The sequence below is a fragment of the Mesoplodon densirostris genome, chromosome 7 (assembly GCF_025265405.1).
Source record: "Mesoplodon densirostris isolate mMesDen1 chromosome 7, mMesDen1 primary haplotype, whole genome shotgun sequence".
Lineage (NCBI taxonomy): Eukaryota > Metazoa > Chordata > Mammalia > Artiodactyla > Ziphiidae > Mesoplodon > Mesoplodon densirostris.
The window spans coordinates 110,561,759-110,575,407 of record NC_082667.1 but is presented as its reverse complement, the minus strand read 5'-3'; the positions used below and the strand labels follow the sequence as shown (position 1 = coordinate 110,575,407).

General features: G+C 39.8%; 1 protein-coding gene across 4 annotated transcripts in view; it reads right to left on the bottom strand.

Moving 5' to 3' along the window:
- Window positions 1-13,649, bottom strand: part of RNF214 (ring finger protein 214) — a 67,787-nt gene that overhangs the window by 8,820 nt on the left and 45,318 nt on the right. For 3 of the 4 annotated variants that reach the window (XM_060104838.1, XM_060104839.1, XM_060104836.1), the window contains 8 exons: window positions 3,460-3,556; window positions 3,145-3,233; window positions 2,232-2,322; window positions 1,931-2,029; window positions 1,356-1,732; window positions 1,089-1,221; window positions 770-874; window positions 399-494 (listed from right to left, as the gene is read on the bottom strand). In XM_060104838.1, the coding sequence (XP_059960821.1) occupies window positions 399-494; window positions 770-874; window positions 1,089-1,221; window positions 1,356-1,732; window positions 1,931-2,029; window positions 2,232-2,322; window positions 3,145-3,233; window positions 3,460-3,556 (1,087 nt within the window). The remainder of the gene's footprint in view (window positions 1-398; window positions 495-769; window positions 875-1,088; window positions 1,222-1,355; window positions 1,733-1,930; window positions 2,030-2,231; window positions 2,323-3,144; window positions 3,234-3,459; window positions 3,557-13,649) is intronic. The other variant, XM_060104837.1, reaches the window with a different exon arrangement.

Genomic DNA, 13,649 nt, shown 5'->3' with positions numbered 1-13,649 from the left:
AGCCTTCCAACTATTTTATTAAAGGAGTTACTAATCTCATATTCAGGTTCCCTATTCCATTCCTCTCATCTAAGCAAAGTCTCTTGGCAACGGTACATCTGAAACAATGGTTAGATATGTATATCTTATTGTCAATTTTCCAGGACAGTGACTATCAGTGTTCTAGTATGAACTGTTTATCCAGTCCAGTCCCCTCCAGGGAATGGGGGAGAAGGAAGCTGGGAGAGCCTAGCTGCCAGTCTTCTGAATTCTGCTGATATTTAAGCCACGATTTACTGAAAACCTTATGTTTAGATATTAATGAGGAGCATCAACACTGTAAAATGTTCAAGAAAATTAAATTACCTCAGCTGTCAAAAAGAAAGAGTGGAAAAAAGAGGAAGGCATGCAGCACCCACCTCCTTGTGCAGCACATGGGTGCATGCCATTGGGTGCAGCTCACTGGGCTGGACAAGTTTCTGGCACATTAGACACAGTTTACAGGTGGCTGGAGCCTGCACAGCAGAGGAGGGACAGTCAAAAGAGTAAGGAACCTCTGGGCCTCCTTGCCTTATGTGCCCATGATTCCATCTACTCTTTCCATGTAGCAAAAAGATTTTACACCAAAAGAAAGACAAGTTCCAATACACAGTACCTGCATTTTCCCAGCTGGGGCTGTTGACAACCCAGCTGAGGAGACGATGGCTTCTTCCCGCGCTCCACCTATAAACCCACTCCCTCCTCACCCCCAGCTTCTCCACATCCCAGTTTTCAAAGAATAGAGTCTTACATGTGAAGACCTCCCAGGATATGAAACTTGGGCAGAAGGCAAGAACATTGGGGTACTGATTTGGGCCAATGGAGCAGGGAACAGGGCCCGGATCCGACCAAGGGGCTGTGGGCAGAAACGTTGTCACAGTGAGGGAGGAACATCTGAGAAACAGGGCATTTAACAAAGAGAAGTCATTCATTTCCCAGCTCAGCAAAGGAAGAAAGCAGGCCAGATACCCCTGGCTGCAATGCTTCTTCCCACCCCAAATACTTCCGAAATCTACCTCTTCCCCAACATCTCAGCAGGTCTGAGTTCTCCGCCAAGTAGCTTTTCTTACCTGAGTACTTGCTGCCACCCGCTCGTGCTCTGCCAGTCGCGCAGCTACCAGCTGGATCAGCTCCTCCATGGTCAGACCTGCCATGGTGGTACGTGCTGTCTTGATCTGCTGAAGAATGTTGGTCATCTGGGCCCTAAGAAAGAAAAATGTTGAGGGGGAGAGATTCTATATTACACTCATGAGGAATATCTGTGAAACCTCTCCTATTTTAACCCATAAACATTTCTCTGAAAAACACTTTTTAAATTAATCCTTAAAGATACTTACTTATTGCATTGTGGAAACCGAGTCAGCAGCTTCTCCAGAATCTTCTCCAGTTTGTCTACTGGTTGGGGCCGGGGAGTTTCAGTAGAAGCCTTAACACCACCCAAGCCTGGGGGAGGTGGGATGGAGGCGGCAGGGGGCACGTGTGGACCATGGGGGCCGACAAGGGAACCCAAGCCAGGGCTATTTCTCCCATGGGAGCCAGGAAGGGGTGGGGAAGGCTGGTTGGGCTGGGAAAGGGCAGGGTTCAGGATCGGGAAAGACAAGGAACGGGGATCTGCACTGGGCATAACCATGGGCATTGTGACCTGCCCAATGGAGAAGGGCATCCGAGGAGCCAGAGAGGGACTGGGTTGAAACACCTGAAGCATGAAGTCTGTCTGCAGAGGGGAAGAGGTGGAAGACAAGCGGGAGAGAAAGAAAACAAAAGTTTAGGAAACTGGAGCAGAAATCAGTGAGCAACTCTTTCTTGTACCAAATAAGGATGGTCCCCATATCTTTATAAAAAGAACAAGTGAAAGACTCTAGGCTCTGCCACCAACACACAAAGGTAGACTCCCCAAAGCCAGCGCTCTTACCTCTGATGGGGGTGGAGGCAAAGTGGGAGTAGGGATCTGAGGAAGGCTGCTCAGCTTGGCTCCATTCCTCACGAGCTGGATATGACTATTAAATTGGTCCTAGAAAAGAGAGAAAAGCAAGAATTATCCTTTACTGCTAAGCAGAATGAGCCTGCCCAAAAAGAGAGCACCATCCTGTATCAGGAAGCAAGAGGAGTGGTAGGACAGGCCCTAAGCGCAATGCAAAAGGTCCTTCCCTATCGCCAGAAGTGTTTAAGCACAGATTAACTCTGATTCAATGATCACGCATCACTACACTTACCCGAACATTCTTTTTCATTATCCGAACTCCATTCAGTCTTGTCTCCCACTCCTGTTTGGAACGAACTGTCTCTAGTGTTGGGGGAGTTGACCTTTCAAGAAACCAAGAGTAATTTACAGAATTAAAGAAACCCAATTCCTAACTCTCTGAGATAGCAGAACAGTAGTAGCTGGCTAGTGGGCCTGGAGAGAAGAGGTCGGGGCATGTGCAGGAGAAGGCCAAGGTTCTAAGCCATTTGCCTTACTTTTACTCCAGCATCTTGCAAAACAAGTATTGGAGAAAGCGGACCAACCACAGAGAGAGGGCTCTTCTCTGGCTGAAAATGCCACGGGGGTCCTCCAAATTTCATGGCAGAAAGAGGAGAAATGACTGTATAAGAAACCAATCTCGGGCCTCTCTGGTGGCGCAGTGGTTAAGAGTCCGCCTGCCGATGCAGGGGATACGGGTTCGTGCCCCGGTCTGGGAGGATCCCATATGCCGCGGAGCGGCTGGGCCCGTGAGCCATGGCCGCTGGGCCTGCGCATCCGGAGCCTGTGCTCCGCAACGGGAGAGGCCACAACAGTGAGAGGCCCACATACCGCAAAAAGAAAAAAAAAAAAAAAAAGAAAGAAACCAATCTCCAAAGACATTTGTTATGCTTGACAGCATAAGAGATACTGTTTATCCAATTGGAAATAATACAATAAAAAGTACAAAACTACAGAACTGTAGAAAGGGAAGAGTCAGAGAGTGAGGAACTTTCGAGTATGGGAAGAGAAATCACTGAACAAATTACTATCACACAGAGATGACTTCCCGTGAAGACAGAATAAGTGCCAGACTAGCTGGCCCAGGGTTTCAAAACCTAAAAAGAAATCCCTCCAAAACACAAAACTGCAGGGCCATTAAAACCCTAGAAATGGAAGGTACTTACTTGAGGTAAGTAAGGTGCAGTTCTGCCTCTTTTTCTGCTTCTTCTAGTTTCAATACCAACAACTCTTTCCGACTCTCTAGTGATAAGATCTAAGGAAACCATACACACACATACACACAAACACACACACACACACTTTATTAATTTTACATACACAAAGCTACCCTTAGGTAGTTAAAACAATGCTTAGTGGCTCTACGGTATAATACCTAAATACCTTAGTGTACAGTATTGATACTATGCCAAAAGTACACACCATCTGGAAGCCCAAAATCAAGACCTTCAACATAGCTTCAACATAGCGGCTCTTCTCACCTCTGCCTTCCAGGCCCGTTCTGTCTCTTCCATAATGTTCCGATTTATTTCACCATCTTGATTCTTGAGTCTATCCAGTTCCATTTCCCACACTTCTCTGTAAGGTAAGAAACCAAGAACAAGACTTAGGAGAGACAGACAAACCTGCTAAGGAACACCAAGGCAAAAGTAAAACCTGAAACTGGTCTACCTAGTATGTTAGAGGAAGTGTTACTCTAAGTATTAACTATAGGTATATACAAATTAGGTTTAAAGTGGTCTGAAATTGCATAAACACCCTATATTTGAAAGTAAAAATGTTCACATCTCTATTTGCTAAAATAAAGTTACCCAGAACACAGTGTGTACTTAGAACCAAAACCCACTGAAGGCAGAATGTTCTTCTATGATCCAGGAGTGCTCAAATCAAAATGGCATTCCTCTGACCCCTTGTCTTTTGGTATGGGTATTGAAGAATGCAGGACTAAACCCGAAATACTTATCGCTAAGGTAGTAATCACTAATTCGCCACTAACCACACAGATACTGGCTTACTGATCTTCACATTTCCTTAGCTACAGTAAACATTCTTCAAAAGGAAAAAATGTTGTCTTCATACCTCAGGACTTTTCCCTTCCATCAGTTTCCTACATTCTTACACCAGCTGCCCAGCCCCATCCCTAGAGTGTAATATACACCCTTAGGATTAGGGTGACCAACTGCCCCAGTTTGCCCAGGAATGAGGGATTTCCCATGATGTGGCACAGTTGATCATTCTACTCAGGACCGAAGATGCCAACAAAGGAACAGAACCAGCAGAAGAATTTCCCTGTATTACACTTGACTGTAATGTAATGAGTTACATAGCTAAAAGCAACAGGATTACCCAGATCAGTGGACAGAATAGTATGGAAATGTGTACATTATTTTCACTGAATTTTTTTTTTTTTCTTTGGTGGTACGCGGGCCTCTCACTGTTGTGGCCTCTCCCGTTGCGGAGCACAGGCTCCGGACGCGCAGGCTCGGCGGCCATGGCTCACAGGCCCAGCTGCTCCGCGGCATGTGGGATCTTCCCAGACCGGGGCATGAACCCATGTCCCCTGCACCGGCAGGCGAACTCTCAACTACTGTGCCACCAGGGAAGCCCTCACTGAATTATTAAAAAGTAAAAATAAGAAGAAAAGATTGGGAAGGATTCTGTCTTAAGAAAAATGTTCCCACTTTTCTATGGTGAGAGAAATAATTTTATTCATCTTCTGGTTTTTTTAGTAACCTTAAATATAATATGAAAGGAAACAATCCACTTAACATAAGGGTTTCAGGTCCCTTTTTTCATTGCCCAATTCTCCTCACATCCCTGGCTAGCTATTTCATAAAGTACAGGTGTATATGTCTGTGTGTCTCTTACACACACATTCATTTATTGATTCACTAACATCCATCTGGCCCTCTGCTGACAAGGTCAACTCATGTAATAGATACAACTAGGAGGGCATATTCTTCCTTAATCTCCATGTGTTGTCCTCTCCAAATAAATTTCCTGCCAGAGGAAGAATTCTCTAATAGTTCTTTTTTTTTTTCTTCCTCTAACAGTTCTTTAGACAAAGGTTTATAAGTAGATGTATTTTCCTAATACAGCACATATTCCTCAAGTGAAAAAATATATGAGGAGTCAGAATCCTCTTACCATAAGAATATGTGATATACGTTGTGGGGTCAATCAACGGTCCATTTAGCCTACTAGACACTCTGTGACGATGGGATGATTGTAGGAAAACATGGCTGCTGCTTTCTGTGGATGATGCTGTTCTTAAAGACTATAGGTGTTCATCGAACACCTCTAACTTTCATTAAATTCATTTATCAACTAGGGATTACAATTATATTAGAAAAATACTGCCACGTCCACGGGGGACATCCCACAAATTCACACACAGAAAAATCTTTTCCTTTGGGCATCTGGCAACATCTATCTCCTTGGGATCCAACAAGACAAAAGGAACTACTAGCAACCACAACAAAAATGGTTAAGGAATTCTTAAACAGTCATAAAAATGGTCAGTCTTACCATACGTTCACTAGCCTGTAAGATATGTAACAGATTTCACTTCACTAAGGGGTACTAGCTGCAACCCATGCTAGAAAAAAAAAAAATCAGTTGCCCATAGTAGATGCCCCCAAAATCCTTGATATAATAGAAACCTCTGAGTATGTTTTAACTCTTTAAATGCTTGGTCTAATTTCTTTCAAGTCCCATGCTTCTGTTATTTTGCTTAGCTAGTTTAAAGAATCAATGGTTCCAATGAATAAATCCTACCAGACTGTACAAGTCTGACTTGTCCCAATACGTTTGCATAATTAAAAAAATTAATTTTGCTTTTCATCATGTAAATAATACAAATTATAAAAAGTTTAGAAAATACAAAACAGAAAGAGTCTACTAATTCAAAAAAAATACATGCAGGGGCTTCCCTGGTGGCACAGTGGTTAAGAGTCCGCCTGCCAATGCAGGGGACACAGATTCAAGCCCTGGTCCGGGAAGATCCCACATGCTGCAGAGCAACTAGGCCTGTGCGCCACAACTACTGAGCCTGTGAGCCACAACTACTGAGCCCACATGCCACAACTACTGAAGCCTGTGCGCCTAGAGCCTGTGCTCTGCAACAAGAGAAGCCACCGCAATGAGAAGCCCACGCACTGCAACAAAGAGTAGCCCCCGCTCTCTGCAACTAGAGAAAGCCCACTCATGGCAACGAAGACCCAATGCAGCCAAAAATAAATAAATAAATTTAAAAAAACAAAAAAAAAAATGCACCCCAATGTTCACAGCAGCACTATTTACAATAGCCAAGACATGGAAGCAACCTAAGTGTCCACTGACAGATGAATGGATAAAGAAGATGTGGTGTATACACACACACACACACACACACACACACACAATGGAATATTACTCAGTCATAAAAAAGAATGAAATAATGCCATTTGCAGCAACATGGATGGACCTAGAGATTACCACACTAAGTGCAGTAAGTCAGACAGAGAAAGGCAAATATCATATGATATCACTTATATGTGGAAGCTAAAAAAAATGATACAAATGAACTTATTTACAAAACAGAAACAAACTCACAGACATAGAAAATAAACTTATGGTTACCAAAGGGGAAAGGGGGAGGGAGGGATAAATTAGGAGCTTGGGATTAACAGATACATACTACTTTAAATAAAATAGATAAACAAGGTCCTACTGTGTAGCACAGGGAACTATACTCAATATCTTGTAATAATATATAATGGAAAAGAATCTGAAAAAGAATACACACACACACACACACACACACACACATACACACACACACGTAAAACTGAATCACTTTGCTGTACACCAGAAACTAACACAACATTGTAAGCCAACAATATTTCAATTAAAAAAAAAAAAAAAAAACAGAAAGAGCCTAATACAGAGGTCCCAACTCTTCTACTTACTGGTTTTATGACCCTTGACAAGTTACTTAATCTTTCTAGGCCTCAGTTTCTTCATCTGAGAAACGAGTAGGACCTACATCATGCGACTGATGGGAGAGTTCACTGAGAAAACACACATGAAGAATTTAATATGGTGCCTAGCCCATGGGAAGCATCCAACAAATTGCTCTACAATTACAATTGCTCTACCCACAAAAAATCATTATTATACTTCTTTTCAGTCTTTTAAAATAAATATTTGTATATTTATATATGCATATGTAACATATAAATCCATTATATATGCTTTTCAAACAAAAACTGTGGTTTTTATCTTACTTTTTCATCCTAATGTATTTTTCCATATCATTAAGTATTCTTCAAAACTGTGGTTTTTAAATAACTATCCATTGTACATATATCCCATTACTGATTTAGGTATTCTCTTATTTTCAGTTTCACAATTATAAATATTATGATGAGCATCTATCTGTGCATGTGTACTAACACAGGTTAATGATAAAAGTAATAGATTTGAGAGGAAGCTTCTCACAGCAGTTGAAAGCCCAGCTTCTGGAGCCAAACTAAGCTCACAGTTCAAACCCAGACCCTATTACTATCTACTATCTGTGCAGCCATTGGCAAGTTACTTAACCTTTGCCTCATTTTCCTAAAGAAAAATGGGGATAATAAAATAATCTACCTCTCATACAGAGCCATTATGCAGATTAAATGAGTTAATACATGTAGAACATATAGGACAGTCTCTGGCATATAGTAAGAACTTAATAAATGTTAGTTATTATTTGGATGTTAGAGAAACTAAAATATGTGAATACATTTTTTTTCACCAAAAGTGGTGGTAGCAATCAGGTGATTTTAATGCAGAGAAGCAGATGATAAGTGTCTTGTGAAATATTCTCAACAGTCAGAGACAGAACTAAAAATTAAGATGTTGAGTCCTCAGCTGAAATACTTTCCTTTCAGAATATATTATACTCTAAACAAGGCAAAAGGAAACAAAACAAATACTGGTGGATGCGTTACTATAGATAGGAGTTGGCCGTCCTGAACTTGAGGTAGGTTATAAAATTCTTTTCTCTGAACTGAAGCTAATACAAACCAATATATTGGGTGGGCCAAAAAGTTTATTTGTTTTTTTCCATAAGATGGGTCCAGTAGCGCTTAGTTGTCTTTAACTTCATTCGAAATAATTTTGTTAGGCTGTATTGTGACAGCTGTCATATCAGCGTGTGTTTAAAAAAAAAACTTATCAAAATTGGTGAATTTTTGTGTAGCCATTTTAATATTGAAGATGGAAGAAAAAAAGCAACATTTTCGGCATATTATGCTTTATTATTTCAAGAAAGGTAAAAACACAACTGAAACCCAAAAAACGATTTGTGCAGTGTATGGAGAAGGTGCTGTGACTGATCGACTGTGTCAAAAGCGGTTTGCAAAGTTTCATGCTGGAGATTTCTCACTGGACGATGCTCCACGGTTGGGTAGACCAGGTGAAGCAGACAGCGATCAATCAAGACACTAATTGAGAACAATCAATGTTACACCACTCGGGAGAAAGCCGACATACTCAAAATATCCAAATCAAGCGCTGAAAATCATTCGCACCAAATGATTTTTGCACCACATCATTGGTTATGTTAATCACGTTGGTATTTGGGTTCCACATAAGTTAAGCAGAAAAAAACCTTCTTGAGCATATTTCCACATGTGATTCTCTGCTTAAACGTAACAAAAACATTCCATTTTTAAAACAAATTGTGACAGGTGATGAAAAGTGGATACTGTACAATAACGTGGAATGGAAGAGATCATGGGGCAAGTGAAATGAATCACCACCAACCACACCAAAGACCGGTCTGCATCCAAAGAAGGTGATGTTGTGTATATAGTGGGATTGGAAGGGTCCTCTATTTTGAGCTCCTTCTGGAAAACCAAACGATTAATTCCAGCAAGTACTGCTCCCAATTAGACCAACTGAAAGCAGCACTCGATGAAAAGCATCCAGAATTAGTCAACAGAGAGAACACATAATCTTCCATCAGGATAACGCAAGACCACATGTTTCTTTGATGACCAGGCAAAAACTGTTACAGCTTGGCTGGGAAGTTCTGATTCATCTACCATATTCACCAGACATTGCACCTTCGGATTTCCATTTATTTCAGTCTTTACAAAATTCTCTTAATGGAAAAAATTTCAATTCTCTGGAAGACTAAAAAGTACCTGGACCAGTTCTTTGCTCGAAAAGATAAAAAGTTTTGAGAAGATGGAATTATGAAGTTGCCTGAAAAATGGCAGAAGGTAGTGGACCAAAACGGTGAATATGCTGTTCAATAAAGTTCTTGGTGAAAATGAAAAATGTGTCTTTTATTTTTATTTAAAAACCAAAGGAACTTTCTGGCCAACCCAATAGAATGAATGAGATCAGACAAAAAGAGAAAAAACTTTACCCTGAGATGCACTGCAAAGTTTTTGTTTATGAGGCTAGAGTTCTTCCTTGATTCAATTTAACTCAACATCTACTAAGCAGCCTACAATGTGCTACACATTTCTGCTAAAAGCTGGGGATATAAAGATGCCTAGTTCCTGCCCCCAAGCAGCTCACAATTCAGTAACTTTCCAAGTGAACAAAAGGAAACGGAAATTCTGGGCAGATCAAACAGCATATGCAGATGCCAAAGAGAAACAGAACACCAAGCAGAGGAAATAGTCCAGGTAGTTCAGCAGGCGAGGGATATATAAGTAGGCTGGGCTGGGATACAGATGAGAGTGTCACTAGCACAGAGATAGTAGTAGAAGCCCTAGGTATGGAAGAAATAATCTAGAACAGCAGTTTGCAAAACACAGTCCATGGTCCCCAAAACCCTTTGAGGGCCTGGTCTATGAAGCAAAATTAGTTTCATAATGACACTAAATTCATTTGCCTTTTTCACTCTCATTCTTTCATGAGTCTACAGTGGAGTTTCCCTGAGACTACACAAAGTGTAATGAGATCATCACTCTGATGGCTAGTGGAATATATGCTTCTGTATTCTAACGTTTTCTAGCATTTTTTAAGGTAGTAGGTTTAGGGTATAATTTAAGGTATTTTCCTTCTCAGTACTTCTGTTTGTGCTCTTACAGCTATCTTTAGTTATACTTACTATAATCTCATTACTATCCAATAAATCATTACTGTAAAATTTCAAAGTTCACACATCAGGTAGAAACAAGTACTTTTTGTTATTTTGTTTTACAATAACACTTCAAAAATTTTTGGAAAACTCTTCTCAATTTTTAAATTATACCTAAAATGTATTATTTTAGAATTTAATTTTTTCTAAAATAAAAGACAATTTATTTGTAATTTTTCATTTATATTTAAGAATGAATCATTGACTCCAAACAGGGAGACTAGAAGACTTACTTTCTCAACCCACAGCTGCAATACATACATTTAAAGATACTAAAAAAGATGCAACTGGCCTAGAGTTATCTGACTCATGGAAAGGAAGAATCTACTCCAAAAAAACTAGGCAAAACTGTAAATAAGAAACCAAAGTGTGACAAGAGTCATCTTTCTCTTGACTTTATAGATGTTAATAATTTATCTTACTGTATCTTAGGCAACACAACATTTTCTAATTATATTATGCCAGTTAAGTTATAGTGACATTTTGAGATCATTCAGAATTTAAAGAAAAAGTAGTTGAATATTTTAAATGCAGATGTGATGAATTCTTTACAATTCTTAAAAATTGTTAACACCTTTCAAGCTAGAAATGAAAAAGCCACTGAAGCATCTTCGGGTAAGTTACTGTACTTCCTTAACTGGAGAAGCACAACTTGGTACAGGTGACATTGCTATATGCCTGCTGAATGAAGTCAGTAAAATAAATCATGGCAGTGCCCCTTTTTTAATGATATATTAATTCACCAAATTAAAGATTTTGCTGCAAATTTGAAGACTTGGTTAATAACTCATCTGCAGAATTGTAATTTTACTTTACAAATAGACGAATCCACAGACAAGACTAGTCTTGCTATTTTGTTTACATTCATCAAGCATTGGCACCAACTAATCACTGAAGATGATGTCGTGTATGAATTCCTGGCAACAAACACAAGTGATGCTGACCTAATCCAAGATGAGTAACTCTTTTGAATCTCATGGTTTATCTGAGAACAACTGTGTTGATACTTACACTGCTCCTACTTGTATGAAAATTATAGTGGATACAAATATTGGCACCATACACTAATGAAGGCAGTGGAATCAAAATTATACTACTAGTCATTGTATTCTTTACTGCCACACACTTGCAGTTGAGAGTGGGGGGCACTTTTACTTCAGGATGCCCTTGATGAAGCCATCAAAAGTAATAATCCTATTAAATTTCAACCCTTAAATACATAACTGTTTAATATTCTGTTTATGAAATGCTACATGCCAAAATACAATGGTTGTCTTGAGGAAAAGCACATGTGAGACTGTTTGAGTTGTGACTTGAACTAGCCTCTTTTTTCATGTAAAATCATTTTTACTTAAAAGAACAACTGAGAAACTATGGTTATTTGAATTTGAGTACTTAGCAGACACGTTCTTGAAAATGAACAAATTACTCTTATTATTTCAAAGAAAACAACTGACAGTGTTTGTTGTCAACAATAACATTTGAGCTTTCAGGCAAAAATTAGAATTTTGGAAAGTCTGCATGGGCCACTGGGAGCCTGAAGGCTTCCCATTACTTAAAGACTATTCTGATGAGATCCACAGTGAGATAAACAAATGTGATTCTTTTTTTTCTTTTTCTTTTTTGGGCCACACCATGCAGCATGCGGGACTTTAGTTCCCCGACCAGGGATCGAAACTGTGCCCCCTGCATTGACAGCAGGGAGTCTTAACCACTGGACCATCAAGGAAGTCCCAACAAATGTGATTCTTTAAACATTGTATAATAAAATGTATCAACGCTTGGAAGAGCTGCCTAACTCTGAACCAATATTTTCCAAATTATCAATGCATTGTTTTACCAAATCAATGGGGCCCACTTGGAACCCACGAATTGGTATAAAGATTATTTTAAGATGAAAATACTTGTGGACTTCCAGGGTGGCACAGTGGTTAAGAATCTGCCTGCCAATGCAGGGGACACAGATTCGATCCCTGGTCTGGGAAGATCCCAAATGCCGCGGAGCAACTAAGCCCGTGCACCACAACTACTGAGCCTGTGCCCTAAAGCCCATGTGCCACAACTACTGAGCCCACGTGCTGTAACTACTGAAGCTCGCACATCTAGAGCCTGTGCTCCACCACAAGAGAAGCCACCGCAATGAGAAGCCCGCACACCGCAACCAAGAGTAGCCTCCGCTCGCCACAACTAGAGAAAGCCTGCACAGAGCAACAAAGACCCAACGCGGCCAAAAAAATAAAATGGAACAACAACAACAACAAAAAGATGAAAACATTTGAGATTCAACAGACACAGGAAAGAAAGCCTTCTCAGAGCTTTCTCTAGCTAACAGCAGCAATTTCTGGGAAATAAGGCTGTCATAAACTCCTCCTCAGGGCAGAGCTACTCCCAGAAGAAAGAATGTGAATAAAACCTACCCTAAATCTCTTCTCCAGTGGAATTTTATGGCCCTGAAGGAGACGGAAAAACTATTCATACCTGTACATATAAATATTATCACAAATTTAAACTTCTGCTTGTTCTCCTGAAAACCCATTTATCTTTCCAAAAGTCCAGAAAGTGTCCTTTCTCCCCCACTTTTAAGAAGTCATTTGTTCTCCCATAAGCCCCAGATTCTAACTATTCCTTTGAGCTACTCATTGCTGAATTCTTTCACTGTATGCATGTTGCATGCATAAACTGGGCTTTTTCTCCTTACTCTGTCCTTTGTCAGGTTAATTCACAGGCCTCAGAAATTGAACCTACTAGGATAGAGGGAAAAGGTTTTCCTACCCTAGCCAACACAGTTAAAAGATCCACTCAAAGTGCAAGTTACGACAATGAATTTTAATAAAACAGTACAGAATCACTGAAGTGGTTTCAGTTTCCACTATGCAATGAAACTTTAAGAAACTATCAGCTGTCAAGTTTTGGAGCACTGTCAAAGAAGAATATTCACAGTTATCTAAAAAGTCTATTAAAATTCTCCTTGCTTTTCCAACTGCATACCTGCATATCACTAGATTTTCTTCCTGTACTTTAACCAAAACAACATATTGTAGGAGATTATATGCAGAGGGAGATAGGAGGATTAAGCTTGTTCCATTAAAGAGGCTTACAAAAATGTAAACAATGTCATTCTTCTAACTAAACTGATTTTTTCTTTTTTCGGTTAGGCAAAGATTTCTTGGGACACAAAATGCAGGAACCACAAAAGAAAAAACTGGTAAACTGGACGTCAACAAAATTTAAATTTTTGGAAATAAAAGAAATTCAAATTGGAAAGGAAGGAGTGAAACTGTCACTGTTTGCAAATGACATGATACTATACATAGAAAATCCTAAAGATGCCACCAGAAAGCTACTAGAGCTCATCAATGAATTTGGTAAAGTTGCAGGATACAAATTTAATATATAGAAATCCATTTCTATACACTAACAAGGAAATATCAGAAAGAGAAATTAAGGAAACAATCCCATTTATTACCATCACATCAAAAAGAATAAAATACCTAGGAATAAACCTACCCAAAGAAGCAAAAGACCTGTACTCCAAAAACTATAAGA